Source organism: Thermobia domestica, chromosome 11 (genome assembly GCF_964235325.1).
Source record: "Thermobia domestica chromosome 11, izTheDome1.hap1.1, whole genome shotgun sequence".
NCBI lineage: Eukaryota > Metazoa > Arthropoda > Insecta > Zygentoma > Lepismatidae > Thermobia > Thermobia domestica.
The window spans coordinates 108850755-108874016 of NC_137464.1; the positions used below are offsets into that span (position 1 = coordinate 108850755).

At 33.8% G+C, this 23262-nt stretch overlaps 1 protein-coding gene across 6 annotated transcripts in view; it reads left to right on the forward strand.

Moving 5' to 3' along the window:
- Window positions 1-23262, forward strand: part of LOC145663643 (uncharacterized) — a 73091-nt gene that overhangs the window by 46567 nt on the left and 3262 nt on the right. For all 6 annotated transcript variants that reach the window (XM_081729746.1, XM_081729745.1, XM_081729747.1 and 3 more), the window contains 3 exons: window positions 2874-3174; window positions 12028-12082; window positions 14832-15089. In XM_081729746.1, coding sequence (XP_081585872.1) covers window positions 2953-3174; window positions 12028-12082; window positions 14832-15089 — 535 coding nt within the window. In that variant the 5' untranslated portion in view covers window positions 2874-2952. The remainder of the gene's footprint in view (window positions 1-2873; window positions 3175-12027; window positions 12083-14831; window positions 15090-23262) is intronic.

Genomic DNA, 23262 nt, shown 5'->3' on the forward strand with positions numbered 1-23262 from the left:
GTACTTCCGAGCGGGTTATAAGCCTAATGGCGGATCGTCTGCTAGTACCGCGCAGCGTAAAGGATAGAACTTTACCCAACATTGCCACCTAAATGGCTGCAGGATGGCAAAGCTCGATCCTGTGGATTTACGAGTAGAAATATCAAAGTAACAAAGACCAAATCGATGATAATATTTGCATCCATTCCACGTGTCCACATTGCGTTTTCTTCAAGTTGTTATTAAGTAATGTAATTATTCTCAGTTAAGCTTCAAATGTTCAATCAAAAATGGGATAATGAATGACAAGAATTGTGATTATAGTGAAAGTTCAAGTATATTGTTGCAGCATGTCGATATCTTCATTATGTACTGTATATGCACTTGCATCACAGAAATGTTGTTTCTTTTATATGTATAAATTTAAATAATTGTCTCTTCATTACATGCATGTTTTGAAATGTCGTAAGCATTGAAACATTCATGGCGCCTAAATTCTTTAGGCATTAAACAAAAGAAATATTAGTTTAATTAAAATGATACTTTTATTGTTACTCGTAGAATTATTTAAAAATGAAATAAATTGAAGTTTAGGCACATTTTCAGCACCAAGGCTACGGCGTGAACCTACAGTTTAAAGTGGAATCCTAAACATGGTAATGCGTTCAAATTTTTTAAGACTGCCCCACCAGGAATTAAACCTGTTGCTCCATGCACCGAAGACGCACGTCCTAGCCACTAGACAAACGGGAAGGGCTCTTAATTTATATCTTCTGTGTTCGTTAATTTGTTATACTCCTACAGTATCTTTAAATGATATGTGTGATTAGGGTCGAAGCCAAAGGTTTGACGAAGACCCGGCCTCAAATCCCTTCGCTCACAATACTCCACACCAGTGGTTCCCAACTTTATTTACCTGGCGCTCACTTCGTAAGCTCTGTATACTTCGCGCTCTCCTATGCAAACCCTGTATACTTCACCCTCTCTCCTTAACGTTCATTGATCATACGTGCTTTTTGTCTTAGCCTTTCTATGATTTCAGAATTCTTATCAAATTCTCAGATTTCACTATTAAATTCTCAAGTTTCAAGTAATAATAAATACAAATTGGTAAGAATATGGTTATTAGACCCCTATTTTCACCAAGACTTCTACACTTCATTGTAGTCCTGTATTATATTTTATCAGCTTTGTTCTTAGTAAAACTATTGCTTACTCGATAATTATTTTGTGCTTGTACACATTTAATGCCTTTTGTTACACCATTCGTAATAGTTGTAATTACAAATTTCAATTTATTTCTGTCAGTAGTTTGCGTCCTACTTGCTCGTTCTTCACACCTCCAGGTTGGGAACACTGCTCTACCCCGTTCATAAACTTATACCACAGACAGCTATATGGTTCTCTTCTAAAATGTAGCAATACAACGATCGCTATGCTAGAGATTGACAGCTTTCTGATCGGCCTCGTTTTTCGAACAACTACACGTTTTGTAGACAATATTATGATCCTCTTTGTATTATGATCCTCTTTATGTATTTGCACCTACGTTTGAAGTGATCACCTGTTGAAGAATGACTTTGATGTGTTCCAATGAGAAAATAGATGACGGAGCTTGCTATTGTGTATCCAAATTTCACAATAAAACCTGCTGCTCCTGAGTCTAAACTATTAGGAGAAACCATTTTCACTCTGAAATACTAGTAGACTAATTTTACATTTAATTATGATTATACATGATTGCAGGTCCTTTAAATTTTATTCTACCATTCTCGTAGTTATCTTTACAAATTTCTCTATTTTGTGAAACAGACTTCTGCCCAATCATTGTGATCAGTTGTAAGAGTTGGGTTTTTACAAGAGATTAGAATGAAACTGATCTTGACCAATTGCCTCCCAAATGAGGTAACTATATGTCCCAATTAATCGGAATTGTCCTGTTTTGAAAGAAAAAAATCCTGATTTTATTTTTTTTTTTTAGTGAACAACACATTTAGTCCCGATTTTTACTACAATATATACAATCTTTATAATTTTCTTTAGCATACTGATTGATTTAAATTAAGCAGTAAACAACTGTTCAGCAACCAAACAGTAAAGTAGTTCCAGACAGTTGTGTTTACTTTTCGTGATGCTGCAGGTTTAGTATTTAACTTCGTTTGATAATGATTTCTCAAATTTATTTACATTATAATTGGATTATAAGAGAACCACCAATTGATTAGTAGTTGAATAAACTGTTAACTGTTTTTTTTTTTTATTTTAATGTATTGATGTAGACTGTAATTTGTTATTTTATGAAACAATCAATTTCAATATCAAGTCATTTGTGCTAATTAAAGTTGAAACAAATAGCTATATAGATATCGTATAATTTGCTTTACACACCTATTCATAATTCAATTCTAAACAGTGATAATGGTGGTATTAATTCTCTCAATGAAGAGTTAAACACGAGACGTGTCTTTCACTGTATCTCTGAACTGGACTTAACTGTATATTACATGTGAAATATTTACGAAACTCATATATATTAGAAATACAAACTATAACTTTTTATTTTTGTGTATAAACAATATTTTCACTTCAAAATCATTAGTTAAATTATCGAAAATTGTGGTTAAGAGTGGGAGAAGCTCTACCATCGTTTGCTACGTCGTTGTATAATATTAAGGAACAGCATATGAAAGTTAAGTACACTATGTACGACTAGTGTATTTTTTATATATCAACCCTGCTTTTAAATATTTAGACATTGTAAATTCATTAAATATCACGAAATATAAACAAAAGTAGGATTGTACTTATAATTTATGTAGGTGTAAAACTGTTACTGTGCAAGGTTAAAAATATATAAATAAGTAAGTAAAAGTTACTTTCTTGTATGATTTCAGAATAACAGAAAAATTGCAACCAACGAAAACTTTAGAGGTCACCAACCTTCTGGCGTCTGTTTTTCCTAAAAGTCCACCAATGAAGAAAATCTTCAAGCAGTACATAAGTCAGTCTGAAACTCCATCAATGAAGGCTGATAGTCGTCATAAGGTGACATCTAATATTGATCAGGCTAAGAATCCGAAAGTAAAGAATAAGAATGAGGACCAAGATCAGAAGGCTAATAGTACGAGGAAGAACACTGAATTGATATGGTTTAATCAAGATTTTTGTCGAGATGATGCAGAAGGACAAACAGATGTGAGTTGAGAAAAGGAATTCTTGTGATACCTAGTCTTTTTTCTTCCTTCTTTCTTTTGTTGTTCCTTTCTGGAAATCGCTTCGAAAATTTGTCCATACGATTAAATGAACCTATAATTGAAGGATTTTTATTTATATATAAAGATTGTGCGCTCGACAGTGCGAAAACCCATAGCCCACAGATGAGTTCATTCACTTAAAGCACATTTAAACTCTCTTTAAATTTTCAAAATAGGCAGGCAAGTATGATAAAAGAAGGGAAAATAGTCGTGTAAGTAGTTACATGAGGAATCATCATTTGTTGATTGACTTCCGGTTTCAGCACCGGAGCTATATGAAATATGTACCTGTATCTTAATATGAGTTCCGTACCTCATAATTTCCTACCGGAAACCTAACCTTAGTCTTTCGAGCCAGATACATGCTATTATTTATCCATAATCTTAAATAAAAATTTCAGAAAACGACATTACATTTATTTATTCCCTTTATTCTGAAGCAAAGACACAGCATTTCCAAACTTGGCATTAAACTTAACTTTTTATTTTGCTGTTACATTATTGCTACGTGAGATGTGTATGGCATTATTTATTTTTCTTTATTAGTTTTATTATTATGTGTGGACACAAGATACCATTACCTTTCAACAGAATTTCAGTATGTGTACCACTGCAAGCCTTCTTGTCAGAATACAAAGTACAAAGAACATACAAACATCTGAACAATAACCACGTTACACTGATGGAATATGCCTAAATGTCTAAAGGAAGAGCATGTTACGGTACTCATCATACTGCTGACCCAAAGGAATACGTCTCCAGATTCTGTGGGACATTCGCTGCAGCATTACTGGTGTAATATTTTGGAAAGCACATTACACAGCGTGTTTCAATTCATCAATGGTGCGATGCTGGTGCTATGTAACAGTGTTCTTAATGAAACCCTAGAATGCATTGACGCAAGTTCTGATGTCAGAGCTCTGAAGTGGTCAGTCGGGAGAATCGGGTAACACAAGTAACCCTTCAATTGCGATATTCACTAACAGAAATGGCATAATGGACAGGTGCTTCATCTTGCTGAAACCAGCGATCGTCTCTTCCAAATGGAATACGAACCACACCTGTAGCATGTACAGATACCGTTATTAATTAACCAAACCATAGAATAACATGGGACGGGTTGTACGCGATTTTTTTTTTTTTTTTTTTTTTTTTTTTTTTTTTTTTTAAGTGAGACCAAAAGCTCTAGTATATCGCTCACTCATCTTTTGAAATTTCAAGCGTTGATACATACGTGCTTCCTGCGGTTTATTGGTTTATGTTATTGTCCGATAATTTCTGCACATGCATAGGTCGTAATGGACGTAATGCTAGGTCTACTTTCGGGTATACACAGTTTTGCAACTTATTTCTATATTGACTTCATAATGGTTATTTCCACTGATCGTTTTGTGTCTACTTGTTTCTCTCATGTGAAAAGTCTCTCTGCCCGGCTTATCCTTTATGCTGCCTGTGATTAACAGATTTTACTCTGATGTATATCAACAGTCATAACTCTTCTTTAATACTTTCTATATTTATGGATAGCATAGTTTTGAAGTTAAACAGTTACTTTTTATTTTTGTCTGTAAAATTATGAAATAACAAAAAAGCGTCTAAAACGTTTATATTGTTATTCTCGAATGTACAATATTTAAAAAGACAAATAAAAATCCAACATACCATGAAGTTCATTAGATATCCTTAACAGAATTTCTATTTACTTTCAAATTATAAATTCATAGGCAAAAAATAGATGCACTTCACACAGTATCGTGATTATAACATAATTCGTACCTAGGATTGTCGTCTCACTACCCTCTACTGACGCCAGTAATGTGCTGACCATTAAATGTCTCTCAGAGAAAGGTGAATGCTTTTTTCACGATGGATTTCAAATTAATTAAATAATTAATAAACAGGAGAAGATGAAGAAAAAGAGTTCTACGCCCTCTAGTATTCATATCTAGTAAAATAAGCTTACATAATAAGGATAAGATAACATGATTGTTTCTGAAGTAAGTAGTGTGTACATGGAGAACCTGAATGATTGTGAATGGTCAACCAATTGACGACCAAGAAATGATTAATGATGCTGTGCATCGAACAAACAACAATTACCCTTCTATCTTCTAAGTAATTTATACCCCAACCTAAGAAAGTTTGTAACCTAGTGCAAAATATACAGTAGTTTCATAAAAATTTAGTATTTTTACAAAATTTTCACCGAATATATATTAAATTTAAAATGGAAAGAGGGGGCATTAACTTAATTATTATTGAATCATTTCAAATCCTAGCAGAAGAGACAGTTTGCAGTTAGGAATAGTCTAAACCATTAAGCAAAATAAGCACGTGCTTAGGAGATCAAGGATAAGGTAAACTACAGAAACTTTACATAACTAAATTTACAGTTATCCATGCGGTATATGGGTAATGTTGTAAACAGTGCAGCTGAAAGAGGATCCGCAGGAAGGGCTCCAACATTAAATTTAAAAAATTATATACGTATAATAAATATATATGTATACATTAATAACAAGAGTATTCAGACAGTGCAAACCTGCAGACCTCCATCAAGGGTCATGAAATCGAAAGGAGAAAATCCCTCTGCATAGCGTAAATAAAAGTAGGGGAAGCTTTGTTTGCGATCTGTGAAATTTATATACTTTTTGTGGAAAACAAACTTTATCAAAAATATAACCTCTTTGGTGGAAGTAAAATAATAATAACAGTAATGATGGAGGTAATGATTGATCAATGATTTTGCAATTCAAAAGTAGGAGAAAACTTGTAAAATATAAATAATGTGGAAGTATACAAAAATGAACATTATTTTCCATCTTAGTCTGAGTTTTGTTTAGTTTTTAAAAATTAACTTTATGGATTATTAATGTTGTATTTTTAATTACATATATTGGGAGTATCAAAATCTTTCAAGTGCTTAGACTCTCTGACATTCTTAATCTGGCAGTGTTTGTAATCCTTAAAAATATTTACTTCATCTTCCACCAAAATTCATTCTTTTTTACTAGAACTATTGCTGAATATACTTTTATTTATTTATTTATTTTAAATTATAAGATTGAAGATTAAAGTAAGTCCCTATTTTAAACTCACTTCAACTTCTAGCAGTGTAGATTGTGTGAAAGCAACAAAAAATAAATACATAATGTTATGACAAAATCAAATAATTTTTATGAAAATCATTATTGAACATATTTGTTAAAGAAGAGAGTAAATTTACACTTCCATGCTTGGATTTTTTTTTTTTTTACCAAACTGTAGGGATCATTGAAATGCCCTAAAGAAACTATGCTGTATTTTGTCCACTTTTACGTAGTTTTTACTGCAAAATTCTTTTGTTTGCTTTCTACAAGGAGTGGATTTTAGCCAGGGACATAGGAGTGGGGAGGAATGTAGCAGTTTTTGTATCTGTTTTAGTTCTGCAAGGTGATTGGATGTAATCAATCAATCAGGTTACAGGAAAACTTTAGCTGTCTGGTAGTATTTAATCTTCTGTTAATACTCACGTAAGTCATAGTGGCTGATGAAGTCAAGTGTTTAGTTGTCGAAACTGTCGAAAGATATTAGTTTTATTATATTAAAATTGGTTTGCTTTGCTCAGCAATTATTTAATTATAGTATATAATTACCGAAGCTGGTAAATGGAGAACATTACAGTTGATGTAGATCCGATGCTGAAAAGAAGAATAAATAAATGAAAGGACAGTAGGAGAACAGAGATGTTCAAGAGAGTAAGTATGGTTCCTCAGGAGGTGTTTAGAGGTACAAGTTACTCCGAAAGGATCAAAAGTGATAAAGAAAAGAGTGAAGTGTGAATCAAGCAGATAAAAGAAAGGACTTCTTTGGAAGATGTAGAACGAACTGATTTTGAATGAAATTAGGGTTAGGGAACATTTTTTTAAGGTTGGAAGAAATGAAGAAAATACACAGATGTTAGAGTGTGACATAAGTGTTAGTCTATTGGTGTTCACCAGGATCCAGGATCAGTGTAATGAAGTGGCTTGGGGTGTAGGAGGTAGGTTTTTAGTATGAAAACACATAAGAGATTGGAGGAGAGCGATGAGGGTGGAAGAAGGAAGAGAAAGAGAACACAGACAAAAAAATAATAAATAAATAAATAAAAATAAATAAATAAATAAATTAGTAGCAGGAGGTGATGTGCAGCTCCATCCATTATGACTCTGGAATTTACTGAAAAAATAACTAAAATTTTTCTGACCAGAGTATATACTCATTTATTAAAATTGAAATACAGAGTTACGGTTTCGACAACTTAACATTATCTTCATCAGACACTAACTGAAAGAAATATCTTCAAAACGCAGAAATATATACTAAAAAGAGAAAGGCCTAATACTCCTTGTTTGTTTGGGAAGCCACCGGAAGTCATTTGTGTCCCTTGTGTCATTTGTAGCCTTTCTCGGGCTTATATCTATTCAATCGGCCACCTACCTGGACTTAATCGTCCACCTGTGTTTATCTTTTTCTTCTGTCAGTCCACCTGTTATTTATAAGTATCCATCTGACTCGATAAGACCCTAAGCACTTCTTCTTTGTCCTCTCTTGATGCATATTAGATAAATCTTAAATATAACAAAAATATACTAAATACAACTGATTATAAATCTAATAATATAAAAGTATACAGAAATAACATTAAATGTAACATAAATAAAACTATATATAAGAATAATAATAATATTTAATAAAGCTAAAAATATGGAAATAAATTACATGGAAATCAGTCTAGTTCTGTTCTTTTTCTTCAATTTGTTTCAACAATTTATCCCATAGTTCATGTATTAACAGGCCACTTGTCCAGTATATTAATTTGTCACTTTCTTCTTTCTTTATCCTTCGTGTTTCTTTCCATTTCCTTATTATTGTTCTTTTCTCCATTTCTAGTCCTTGGACACCTTCCCAATCTATATCATGTCTTGTTTTCTTGAACATGTTTGTATATAGCATTATTTGCTCTCTTAAGTCTAACACCATCCTTATGTTGTTCCATTCTTTCCTTAAGTTTTTTTCCCTGTTTCTCCAATGTACCTAGGTATATCTTATTCCTTCTACTCCTCGCTTTCTTAACCACGTCTAGAATTCTCCGTTCTCCTTTTCTGTACGTTTTTACACCACCTCTTCTTAATAAATTTTTCAGTACTTCCGTCTTCTCCCCCAATGCTTTCTATCCCGTACCATTTCTTCTTCTTCTCTTCCTTTTTATCTCTTCCATTTCCTTCTTTTTTCTTCTTTTCTGCTTTTCTTAAACTTTACTTTATTGTACCCGTTCTTCTCCAGTAGGCTGTAAAACTTATCTATGTTCTCTTTCTTTCTCTCTTCTTCACTATCTATTTCTCCTATTCTTCTCTCCATATTTCTTATGAAGTTCCTTTTTGTGCTGAATGCACATCACTTCTTTCATCACAGTAAATCCCTGCCGTGCATTCTTTCCTATGCCATCTTGTAGTCAATCGTCCATCTTTTATCTCTACGGTCATGTCCAGGAAGTTTATAAAATTGTTGTATTCCAATTCCATGTTTAGAGTTATCCCTTTCTCTTAATCTTCAATCGTCCTTACGAATTTCTTCCAGTTGTCTTCTTCCTTTCCATATTCCCAAACAGTCATCTACTTATCTGCAAAACATTATTAGCTAAATCCATTGAAATCTCTATTATTATTATTATTATTATTATTATTATTATTATTATTATTATTATTATTATTATTATTATTATTATTATTATTATTATTATTATTATCTATATATTAATAGCGGTGTCTGTGAACAAAAACTTCAGATCTAAATTGAAAGTGACTGTGTGTGTGACTCTTAATCTCTTGAACCACCCGACCGATCTCGATCATCAATTTTTTGTAATAGATGCAGTTCTGGCCTGGGAGTGTTTTTAGCTTTTCACTTTGACGGTAGAACTTAGGGGAGGGGGAGGAGGGAGAATTATAAAAAAAATAAATAAAACTTAATGACTCTTGAACCAAACCACCAATCTCGATCAAATTTTCAACATAGATGACGTTTGTGCCTGGGATGGATTTTACTATTTCACTTTGACAGAACAACGTAGGGGATGGGAAGGAAGAAGAGAGATACAAAAATCAATAAATATAAAAATAAAAGTGACCATGTTCGTGAGTTAATAACTCTTGAACCACCCGACCGATCTCGATCAAACTTTCAACCTAGATAGGGTTCGGACCTGGGATGTTTTCATCATTTTACTTTGACGGCACAATGTAGGGGAGGAGAGGAGGGACATATACGTAAAAAAAATTGAAATAAAAGTGACTGTCTTTGTGGCTTCATCACGCTTAAACCACCGAACCGATCTTAATCAAATTATCAACATAGATGAGATTCGGACATGGGTTGGTTTTCATCATATCCCGTTGACTGTAGAACTTAGGGTAGAAAGAGGGGAGGGGAGTGATATATAAAAATAAATAATACTTAATAACTCCTGAACCACCTGACCGATCTTGATCAAATTTTCAACATAGATGACGTTCAAGCCTGGAAAGTTTTTTTAAAAGTATTTTTCACTTTGACAGTAGAACCTAGGGGAGGGGGAGGGGAAGGGTAGAATAATAATAAAAATAAATAAAACTTAAATTTAGAACCACCCAACCAATCTCGATCGAATTTTCAACATACATGACATTCGAGTCTGGGATAATTTTTATCATGTCATGCCCTGGAACATGGGGAGGGGAGAGGGATATATAAAAATCACCGAAAATGGCCAACATCAAAGAGCGCTTTAGTAATAGTAAAAACGAAACATATTACTATTTTTCCTTAATTTAACCAGTGAAATCTTGGTGCGTCTTAAATTCGAGTAATTATCGAGAAATTCTTAATTAGAGATATTCAAACAACAATAGTGTCCTGCGCTTGCAGAAAGCAGAAGAAAGTTTGCGATGAATAGAAAGAATCATTCTGGTTGTCTTGAACAAAGGTCAAAATTCCAAATAATGCTGATAATTCAGAAATGATACAACAAATTTATTTGATAAATAATATCGGTAAAACCTTCGTAAAAATAAATATTGTCACGAGAATAAAAGAATATATAGAATAAACTAGCATGTACGAAACTCGACTTAGATATTGAAAGGAAAAATCAACCTAAGATACAGTCAATCAAGAATAATCATAGCAGAAAGATCACAGGAAAGTTTATAGTCGGAGTATTGCCAGGATAGAATATTCCAAGACCTGTGGTGGCAGCAACTATTCGATAAGATCAGAAATCAGCAATATAACTTACACTTCTATTACACACTAATCCGAGATTATTTCAAGAATAGAAAAGTAATAATCTCATGTTATGAAAACAGAATAGCAAAAATAAGTACAAAAGTGTGCTATTTGTGGTCCGTTTGCGGTCCGACGTTTTGGGATATAGTGTGGAAAGACCTATATATATATATATATATATATATATATATATATATATATATATATATATATATATATATATATATATATATATATATGTATATAAGGGGTAGTTGTATATACTGATGATATTTTAATTCCCGGAGTCAGAGATAACAGAGACACATAGAAATAAAAGTGACATAGTTATAAATAAATTAACCTAATGACGTAACAGTAACAAATTACATCTATATCACAATCAAAAACAATTTACATGTTTCTAAAGGCTAAATAACAAAGGATAAGGTATTAAAATTGATATGAGGACTCCAAAATATATAAAATAGAGCTCAAGCAATGAAGGAAGAACACGAGATTTCTTACAAAACATAGAGGAGAAACTTCAAATGGGACACGTGAAACCAAAAAGAGGTATGGTTCATCATCTCACGGGATATATGTCATACAATATCATATACGAGGAGCAGTCAAATAGTTCCCGAAATTTTGTTGTAACTATTTATTACTACAATATAGATACATATTCATTTAATCGCCTTCAAAATATGCTCTTTGAGAACACACCGACTTGTTCCACCGCTCCTGTCATTGCTGGAAACAACACTGAAAGTCATTTTCTGGTACGTTCTGAAGTTCTGTCATCGCACTGGTTTGGATGTCTTCTACGGTGGCAAAACGTTTATCTTTGAAGGCCTTTTTGATCTTGAGCAAGAGCCAGAAATCCTCCTCTACCAGCCTCCCTACTCACCAGATTTCTGGCTCTTGCTCAAGATCAAAAAGGCCTTCAAAGATTAACGTTTTGCCACCGTAGAAGACATCCAAACCAGTGCGATGACAGAACTTCAGAACGTACCAGAAAATGACTTTCAGTGTTGCTTCCAGCAATGACAGGAGCGGTGGAACAAGTCGGTGTGTTCTCAAAGAGCATATTTTGAAGGCGATTAAATGAATATGTACCTATATTATAGTAATAAATAGTTACAATGAAATTCCGGGAACTTTTGACTGAACCTCGTACAAAGATTATGTTTAATGGATAATATGAAGTGAGCATTTCAATCTACCACGAGTACAAGAACATTTTGCGTTTGAATGTACAGTACAGTTACAGAAAATATTACATTAAAGATAAATAATTGGAAAAGATTTGTAGGACATACCCGTAATTGAATATGTGAAAAATTGTACGATAAATTTTTTGAACTTCTGCAGGATGGTTATCAAAATAATGAAAATATTTCAAGCAAATGTAATCTACTTGATTTACCACCGTTACTCTACACAACAGATCTTTGATAAATATTATTTTTCCTATATTTATTCCTTATCCACTGAAATTGTTAATTATAATCTGATTCTATTACAGAAGCTTAACTCATCAGTAGTGACTCAGGGACAAATGGGTTGGCGACTCATTACAGGTATGTACAATAACAAAAATGAAAGTTTGTTCTGTAAATTCAATCTTTCGTTATGCAGAATGGTCGAAACGTGTGGAAACACCCTAGTAAGATGTAAATACTGCAAAATATAATAAACATAGCGATGTAGGGAGATAAGGAATGTGGAGAAATGCTTGAGGACACAGTACAATGTCTAGAATTTTACACAATTGTCTTAAATGGAAACCATAGCACGTGATATGACATTTTAATAGCAAATTTTTGTAGAAATTGAATGGTACTGTTATTTCTGCTCTAGCACTAACTATTACAAAATTACGACTATTACTTTGTTTGTATCATTCGGAAAGACCTTCCATTAATAATGGTACTGTATTTACAGTGCTGAGAAAATTCCAAGAAACCGAATATGCGACAGATCGAGCCAAGAGTGGTACATTACGCATGACGACAGACGAGGTATCAACTGTGGCAGTGATGACATAAATCAGTAAAAGTTCCAAGCGAAATACACGTAGTGGAATCCGTAAAAGTGCTGTTACTCGCACCTTAATTATGTGTGTCATGTTAGTGAATAAGTGACACCTTTATAAGCTACAAATTCACCAACACCTTGCAGAAGGTGATCCAGATTGTCGTCTGGAATTTGCTCAACAACAGCTACGACAAAACCCACATTCTCTTCTGACTCATTGTTTACTGATGAGGCAAACTTTTATGTGTCGGTCGAGGTTAACAAAGAAAGTGCGGTACTGGTCGGATAGTAATTCGCATCTATTTAACACATCCGCACCTGTTCTCGGCAATGTAATGGCGTGGTGTGGTGTTGGGAATGACTCCACTCTTTATCAACCATAACAGCAATGGGCTATGGACGCATGTTAGAAGACGATATCTTGCCATCCCTGCTGTTGGAGGATGGGCTGTTCTCTTTTTTCTTCCAGCACGATGGAGTTGCACTCCATTACGGTACCTGTGCTCATGAGTATCCCGATCAACAGTTTCATAATGCATGAATTGGTCGGCAAGATACTGTGGAATGACTCCCTCGTTCTTCTGACCTGATCTACTGGAATACTACATGTGGTGCCGTGTTAACTCTGCTGTGAGAGCGGTGAAAATTAGGGATGATCAGCATGTCAAGGAATGAATTATGGACGCATGATCCAATATTATAGCTAAAACTTTGCGCAAGTGCTTGCATGACTGAGAACTCAAAATGCATCTACCGGAACGGGAAACACATTGAACACGCTTTGTAACAATTAGTGGTCATTGCCGTATGACTAATCTCTTTTCTTGGAGACACAACAAAGAATCAGTCATAACTTAGTAGTAGTGGGCACTAGAACAAATCTAACAGTGCCATTCAATTTCTACGAAAATTTACTATAAAAATGATATATGATTTCGATTTAAGACAATTGCGAAAAAATTGAAGATGGCGGACCTCATTGTAATGTGTCCTCAAACATTTGTTCAATTCCTATTCCTCCCTACATTGTTACTTTTTTTCTTCAGTGTTTACCAGTTATTAGGGTGTTTCCACACTTTTGGGTTATCCTGGATAGTATTATTTTAAAATAATACTGTATTTATGCTATTGTGTTTTGAACGTTAATACGTAGGAATATAGGTACACATCTTAAGTGTGGATACAGTGTAATTAAAGATTTATTGATGCGAGGTTTCGAGTTTAAGAATTCGAACTGACGAAGCCGATGTTTAACGGCGTGTCTCGAGTACAAATGGAAAAATAAATAATTATTTTCTATCAATTTGGAGGGGAAAAAACACACTTGTATAATTCTAGTCATTATATAGAATCTATTTCTCTATTTATTTTTTGGAAGTATATGAGTGAACAGTTCTGAGTTGGTGAATGGTGGTGTTAGCGGCTACATAAAAGTCACAATTTGTTGCGTATATCGATGGAAATAGTGTAGTGGTTCACTATTTAAAGCAACTATTAGAGGAAACATGTAAATATGCAAATATACTGACCAGATAATTTGAAGAAGGTGCAATGTATTTATCAAAAAGTACGAAATGAGATTAGTTTCAATTCAATTTCAAGCAGATGTACTTGGATTCAACAGTTACAGTTCGGGCTCACAGGTGTACTTGGCCCACTTTAAACTGTAGATCTCGACCTATATAACCTCGCTGTTGACAAACACGTAATTAAAAGTAAATAAATCGAGTAGGGCTATTTCGAATACAATGTTGCCTCAGTGCTAATGTCAGACAGCAATATGAAGTTCGTAATGGCAAGGCTTAAACACATAGTAGTTAGATAGCATCTCTATTTGATCAGTACTACTACTACTACTACTACTACTACTACTACTACTACTACTACTACTACTACTACTACTACTACTACTACTACTATTACTATTACTACTACTACTACTATTACTACTACTACTACTACTACTACTACTACTACTACTACTACTACTACTACTACTACTACTACAACTACTACGGATAATAATAATAATAATAATAATAATAATAATAATAATAATAATAATAATAATAATAATAATAATAATAATAATCATAATAATCATAAACAAGGAATCGAATATTGTTAAAATCTCTTGATCCTCGGAGAGCATGCGGATGATAACGTCTTACTAATCATTTTCAAAATAATAAATGCAATTTCGTAATCTAGGTTAAAATATATTTATTACTTTTCTTCAAACGTTTCATTGAACACTTTAAACTTACCAGTTTAGTATTTATTTACTTTTAGGAAAAGTTGTTTGTAGCTCCTGTGGATCTCTCATCTCGATGAACTCTAAATCTTGTCGCATGGGACCAACTTCTCACAAGCATCTTGGCCTACGACGGAATACCTGCTTAAAACCAAGAATTGGATGTTATGGAGTTTTTCTCTGCTTCCTATTAGTGTTAGCAGCTACTTCTACCATTTTGTACTTCTTTGTTGTTATACACAAGGAAGACTTCCAGAAAGACAAACCATTCAAGGATGCGGAAACTCTTTTTGGAGGTTAGTAACTTTTATTTATTTTACGAGTTTACGTCGTATATTTTAGTACGATGTACTTGGCCTTTGAAATTCCTTAGTGTTAGAGTAAAAGAAAGGTAATATGTCGTCAACACATAGAGTGGTTATGATATCTGATTTGCTAAAACCGTAGTTCACTGCCTTCAAGTAGCTTAGCTTTCCAACATAAATGACAATATTGAATCCAGTATGAGTAAACCAGCAACTACTACTGGTAGATATCTTCTCTCCCTGGCTGAGGAAGTAAACTTACGTTGTTACGCATTTCTCGCTCTCATTATTCTGCCATCTTTAAATAAAGAGACAAATATCATGTGTATTATTTTTCTGGTTAATACGTATTCGAACGAGTATAGTTTATCAAAACTGTTTATATATTTATCTTCTCCGTCCGTCAGAGAGACAAAATATCTCAAGAACTAGTTGATGGTTCACCACCAAATTTGGTAAGAGTGTAGATGATTGAAAGTTGGGAACCGAGTTTGTTATTGAAGCTGATATTCAAACCGGAAGTACATGAAATCGACCATTTCGGTTTATACGTTGATCACTATTAGAGCAAAAAACATTAATAGATAGAGAGAAGCGGTATTCTGCAATCGATTAAGTGTCTTAAGAATATATATCATATCCATCTTTAACTCTCTACTGAATCCAGAAGTGGTAGAAATCCGCTACAAATGTTTTTCTGGTATCGATATTGATCTACGTAGAATAAAGACGGTAAGAGATAGATACATTTTTTTTATTGCTTTAGAGTTTTAAGAATAGGAAATATATTCAATTTTAACCACGTATTGAAACCGTAAGCGGCAGAAATCAATCACTTTCGCTTTTAACATTGATCGTCATATAATCAAAACATATGTATATACAGAGAAGCGGTTTTCTGTAGTCATTTAAGGGTCACAACAAGAATATATTTTATCTCCAATTTAATCTCTCTATTAAATCTGGAAATGACAGAAAATCAAGCACTTCCAGTTTTAATGGGTATCACTATAGCATAACAATTGTAATAGATAGAGGAAAGTGGTTTTCTACAATCGATTAAATGCCCCAAGAATACATATTATCTCAGACCTTAACTCTGTACTAAAGTCGGAAGTAACAGACATTCTCTACAACTTCCGGTTTCAAATGGTTCTACATAAAACAAAAAGAATAAGAGATAGCAAGAAGCAGTTTTTTGGTATCGATTTAGCATTCTAAGAATAGGAATGATCTCTCTTAACCCGTATTCAAACCTGAAGTAACAAAAAATCAACTACTTCCAGTTTCAACTTTAACAGCTATAGAATAAAACCTGTAATTGATAACGAAAAGTGGTTTTCTGTAATCAATTAGGTTTCTCAAGAATATATTCCATCTTCATTCTGACCTCTCTACTAAAGCCAGATATACCAGAGATCAATCACTTCCGGGCTTAACGTTGATCGTTATAAGTAAAAACAGGAACAGATAGCAAGAAGCGGTTTTCTGCAATTAATTAAGTGTATTCTCTCTCTACTGTAATGTCTCTATTAAAACCGGAAGTGGCAGAAAATCAACGATTTTAATGGTTATTGCTATAGAGTAAATCAATACTAGAGAGCGAGAAGCTATTTTCTGCAATCATTTGAGCGTTCCACGAATGCATTTAATCTCCACTCGATCTCTCTATGAAAATCAGAAATGGAATAAATATACTAGTACTTCCGGTTTCAATATTAATTGAGAAAATATTATATTATACAAACCAAACTTCTTTACGTGGTGAACACATGACACTGCTACTTGTTGATAATGTAAGTACATTCTAAATTTTTTTGTGTGATCTTGTCAAACTAACTACATAGAAAAAATTAGAATTTTACGCTGTTAAATTCATAGATCGCCATTTTAAGTTTTTCATTAATTTTGCATTGGTGATTTATTATCTTACTAGCAGCGTTCACCCCGCTTCGCTGCGGTCACCCCGGAACGCAATAAACTTTGTTACTTAGATAATTTTTACTTTTTCGCTTTCAAGTGATATGATCTTATATATAAAAGAGAACGCAAAATCCTTTGTTACCTCATCACGCTAATACGGCTGAACCAATTTCTTTTATTTTTGGGGGGTTATTAGGATTTGGACCCTAGATGTTTTTTATCATATCACTTTAATTTTTAATTACCAGTGTCTTGAGATAATTGACCATTCAAGTGTCCATAACGTACAAATCCTTTGTTAGTTCATCATAGGTAAAAATAAACGTATTTATATGCAACCCGCATGACCGTGTCACTCGGCGGGTTAACATAAATGACAGGCGATATAATGTTAACATTTACTGCAATCTACTATGGTTTTTATCATATCAGTTGAAAGCGAAAAAGTAAAAATTATCTAAGTAACAAAGTTTATTGCGTTCCGGGGTGACCGCAGCGAAGCGGGGCGGGTTAACATAAATGACAGGCGATATAATGTTAACATTTACTGCAATCTTCTATGGTTTTTATCATATCACTTGAAAGCGAAAAAGTAAAAATTATCTAAGTAACAAAGTTTATTGCGTTCCGGGGTGACCGCAGCGAAGCGGGGTGAACGCTGCTAGTTGATTATAGAATGATTTTGTCTCAGTTGATGACTTCTTTGTTGTCACCTATTCTAAATTCTTTAGATGTATACAATATTAGTACATGAAGTTAATTCACCATTTCTGAAAACAAGATTCATTAGTTTTCTCATTCGGAAAGTTTCAATATGTTTGTACAGGCAATCTACCAAAGAAATCACATCCAAAGTGATTTCGCTCTTTTATTAAGTTTGTCAGGGATTGGCTCAAAAGTGTACCGTACTGAAGCGCACCGACTATAATTATTAAAAAAAGCGTAAGCGAGCTTCTGCTATTTGACATGACATCTTCCAATATATCTGTTTAGTACGCGATAAAATATGTTCAATTTTAATGAATCTTGGGAAGCGCTTTCTTTAAGACTTTCCAAATACGAAGACATATTAATTTGGGTTGAAACCTCGATTAGAAGAAGGACATTAGTGAGACAAGAAATCTTGAAAGCGCGTATGTAACTTCATACAATGTGATAACAACAGTCAACTTTTCACGATAATCTTGGCTAAAAATACGAGGTAATTTGATTTCGAATAAATATGGCATAGTATATTTTGTTTTAGGATTCCCAATAGGCCTATTGTTTGAGATCGAAATCAACCTGACAACAAGGGAAGGAATTCATCCCATACTGAAAGGAGAAAAACATGTTTCAAAATTACTTTCTTAAACATTGTTCGAATCTCTTGAAATATCACGTGTGATTTCTATGAGATTTTCAAATGAAACCTAACCTATTACTTTAGGTTCGAAACAGTCAAGGATAAGGGATTGAATTCACCCAATCTTTTTTTTTTAAAAAAAAAGTCTTTATCAATAACTTTTCTACCATATCTCCACCAAACATTGCATATGAGTAAATAAAATTGCCTCCAATCCTTGAAGCTGAAATCAGTCAAGAGAAAAGGAATTAATTTACCTATTCTTAAAAAAAAAAAAAAAAAAAAAAAAAAAAAAAAAAAAAAAAAAAAAAAAATTTTAAGGTCCCCTAAATGTTACCTAACTTTCATATTGTTATTTCTTTGAGGATTTTCAATGGAGCTTTATGAGCTTGAAATAAGGTAGAGGCAAAGATTAAAATTATAGGTGCGCATGAGAGGATGATTCAAATTAACAAAAAAATGGCTACTTACCAAAGACTCCTCCCTTAGGAAGCCTAAATATTTTCCATACGTTTCGGAACGACAAGCTGGTTCCATCTTCAGTGGCAAGGTAACAAGGGAAAAAAACGGATAGGAGATAAAAGGTGTAAAACAAGGAATAAATACCACTAAATGAATGTAACGTAAAGAATGGATCCTGAAATGTCATGAGCAGAGCAAAGTGCAAAAGAGTAAACTGAGTCGAAGAAAGCGCGGTTTATGTTACGTCACTATTGCCAGATTCAAAATAGGCATCAAAGCTAGGTAACCAAGTTCTATCAATGTTTTCAGTATCCAGATTTATAGCCGATTTATATTTATCTAATATTTATTTTAGTAACAACAGAAGAATGATTTTTTATTCATAAATATAAACTTGATTTAAATCTGGATACTGGAAATATTGATAGAACTTGGTTACCTACATTTGATGCATATTTTGAATCTGGCAATAGTGATGTAACTTAGACATCTCGCTTCGTTCAATTCAGTTCACTCTTTTGCGCTTTGCTCTTCGTGACGTATCTTGACGTTACATTTATTTAGTGGCATATATCTCTTCTTTTACACCTTTTATCTTCTATCCGTTTTTATTCTTGTTACCTTGCCACTGAAAACGGAACCAGCTTGTCGCTCCGAAACGTATGGAAAATATTTAGGCTTCCTAAGGGAGGAGTCCTCCTTTGATAAGTAGACAATCTTTTGTTAATTAGGGGCAAAGATGTTTAGAAAAACAACTTTTCTTGAAATTACTTAACTTTCATGAAACAGTCCTGTGGTTTGAGAATTCCCAGTAGAATTGAAATTGGCAATAAGAGGTGAATTCATCATCTGATCACAATAACTTCGACTGGCTTCCAGTGTCCAAATAAATAAATAAATAAATAAATAAATAAATAAATAAATAAATAAATAAATAAAAAACTAGATTCGTTACTAATACAATAGGTCTAACTCATTCCTTGCTTTTTCTGGGAGAGAGTCACTGGTAAGGTATTCGAACTCAAACCCCACATATTCTGATCTGTCTCATACAGCTTTCGGCGTAGAAAAGGACGTTGAACTAAAACAATATCCGTGTATTTTACGAGTAATGATGCAATATTACCTGCTTTATGCAGTGAACTCTCATAACTGGGAAGAGATAATCCGATAAGGAACTTCATTGATCATTCATTAATCACTCTTTCATTTGCATGTTCTTTGCCTGCCGTCTCCATTAGGAATACTCCGAGATTTGTCAATAATTGATGGTAGTTTATGACAGGGTACGAAATAATAATAGTCGAAATAAGAGGGAGGACAAAAGTGTTAAAAAAAAAAAAAAACTTCACACTGGAATGCTTCGACGTAAGAAGTTAAAATATTCGAACATCCATAATAATAAAACGATATAAGATTGTACAAGATGGTCACAGAGTCTCGTTACCCCTGAAAATTAGTAACATAAACCACTAAACGTATGTAAAACAACTACACGGGAAGAACTGAATGACATGAACAACAATGTTTTCGAGAAGTTTCATTGAGATAAGAAATATTAAGTGTCCAAAGGATCAGTCTGTCGACCGTCATTCTGATGACAAAGGATAATATGCAGTCAGATTCAGTGCGACATTTTGCGGGTCATTGCAGATGTAACTTTCAGCTTTTGTCAGTTCGGCAGTGGTATCGTAATGGTTTTGTGCAACGATGTCCTTTATGAACCCCCATAGCGCATTATCACAGGTGATGAGATCTGGGCTTCGTGGTGGCCAGGCAAGTGGTGCGGGCAGATCCTATAACTGGAAGTATCAGCCATCGCTCACACAATCTGAAACAATGGAAAACTTTACATTAGCATTTATAAAGGGGTAATGGGAAAACTTACATTAGCATTTATAAAGGGGTAATGGGAAAACTTACATTAGCATTTATAAAGGGGTAATGTGGCCACCCTATACACTTGTACTAGTTCAGCCGTTAATTACATAAGAAATGCATGCTAATTTATATACAAACTACCGTAAACTCCTGGCAATAATGTCACCTTATTCACCCCTTAGTAACTTATTAGCGGGGAAATTTTATTCCAAAAATATTAAGCGTGCGGAATTATCATCACCCTCTAGGATTCCTCACCATGGACTTAATATAAGAATATAAAATATTCCTCACCTGGAAGAATATAAAATGTAAAAGAATCCGCAATTCCTTTATAATTTACTTGTTTCTGTTTGGTAGTGACTGTTCTTTTGTTTGTTTCTAGTTTGTTTTTCTTTGTAATTTTCGTCTCCTGAATCCATATGTTTTGTCGACAGAAATTGTAGTATACATTATGTGAAAAAAAGTACCCGAATTTCGTCAGCAAAACACAAAACATTTAATTATGCATCGAAATTTATTTTGTTGGCTTCAGGACATGGCCCATTTGAAGCAATACACATACGCCAACGAATAACTCAATGATCAAAACATTTTTGTAGTTATTTTCGGGAATAACCTTTAGCTCCTTCAGCGTATTTCATTTGATGGATTGAATTGAATTAAAACCCCTCCCGAGAAGTGGTAATTTGAGTTTTCAATCAAGAAATAGTCAGCTGGACCCGTATCACATGAATATGGAGATTGATCAGGAACATTCGTTTAACTTTTCGCCAAGAATTCGGTCACAATAAACGCTTTAGGTGACGGTGTGTTACGGTGGTTCCACAGCTCGGACCTTTTCCGATGGATATTTTCAACTAAACGCACATCTTGACGCTCAAGTAATACTCTTTGTTGACTGTTTCTCCCTTTAGCAGAAGTTCTGAGTGCATAACACTATGGTCCACGGTAATCGAAATAAAAAGTCAGCATTACCTTGATTTTAACGACTTTGATTTTTTTTTATCCCATATTTTTCCCTTTCTATTCAGCAGCTTGTTGACTTGTTTGCATGTCAGACTTCTAAATCGACGTTTCATCTCCCGTAAGAATGCGCTCCATGAATGTATAGGATGGGATCTGGCATACATGTCTTTAGCAACTTATTTCCATATTCTTTTTTGGAGAAAATTAAGCTCTTTGGGGAACAAGTCGAATGGCGACGCGTCTCAAGCTCAATTTATCAATAAGAGTGCTACAAGCAATTTTGTATGAAATATTGAGATCCATAATCATCTCTCTATTTCTTGTATTTTTTTATCGTGATTTTTTTCACGTTGTTGATGTTTTTATGTGTCGAAGACAGGAACAAATCAAATCTTCACACACTTCCCGGCCATTTTTAATGATATTTACCACTCATATGCTTGAGTTATGGATAAATCTGATTCACCATAGTTTTTTGAGAACATGTTTAATTATTACGCACACACAATTTAGTTGACAAAAAAAAGTCTTTGCTGATTATTTTTATTCATTGTAAAGAATCGCAATACACACTTGAGGTCAACTTACAAAACCAGCAGATCTAAACAAACTAGTTGACCGGTCGAGCTCATATTGCACATCATAACTAATTCTTTTATGATCTTGGTTTTTTGGAGTAAATTTTAGACTTTCAGTCAAGCAGGTACTGCTTCATTGCTATTTATCGTAGAATCATGGTTCATACCTAGTTTTTTTCACAATAAAGCAACATTTCCAACGGTTCTACTCCCTTGTCCGTATCGTACACCTGAAACGGAAAAATCAGGAGAAACTGGGAGTTTTTCGAAAATAACGTTTAAAAAAAAAATCACGCCCCTCCGGCACGGGCCTGGTTTGACATAGGAATTTCAAAATCACTGAAAAAATACATAGTTACGTACACATAGTTACGTGTGCAAAATTTTAGTGAGATATCTTGAAAACTAAAGGCGGGAATTTTTTTTAAATCTCAAGGTGACGAATCTTTCTTATACATATATTTATACGACGTGATATAATAATTTCCTAAAATAAGATTACTTGTCCCTGGATTGTGGTTCATATCTCATTCTCTTCAGAATAAATCAATCTTTCAAAGGATACTACTCGCATGCCAATATGATATACTAGAAATGGGAAATTAGGGAAAATCCGGGAAATTTTTACTAAAAATACCCTTTTTGAAAAATTTGAGGCCCTCGGGCGCGAGCCCAGGTTCACGTAGAGATCTCAGAAAAAAAATGATAAATAGTTAGAGGTGTACACAATGCGTATGCAAAATTTCAATATGATATCTTTAAAGCTAAGGGCGGAAACCTTTTCTGAAAATTGCCTCAAAAATAAAATGTGATGCCACGTCTCCCCGCCCTCATTTGACGCCACCAACTTGACCATCTGATTCCATAATGCGTCTGGGGTGTTCTTTGGTCCATGTCTGACGTGACCAATAATAAAACGGCTTAAATGCCTGCTATATGACCTAAACAAGTTATTAAAGATAACACTGCATTATGGTACGATAACGTACCATGGATCGTAAAAGGG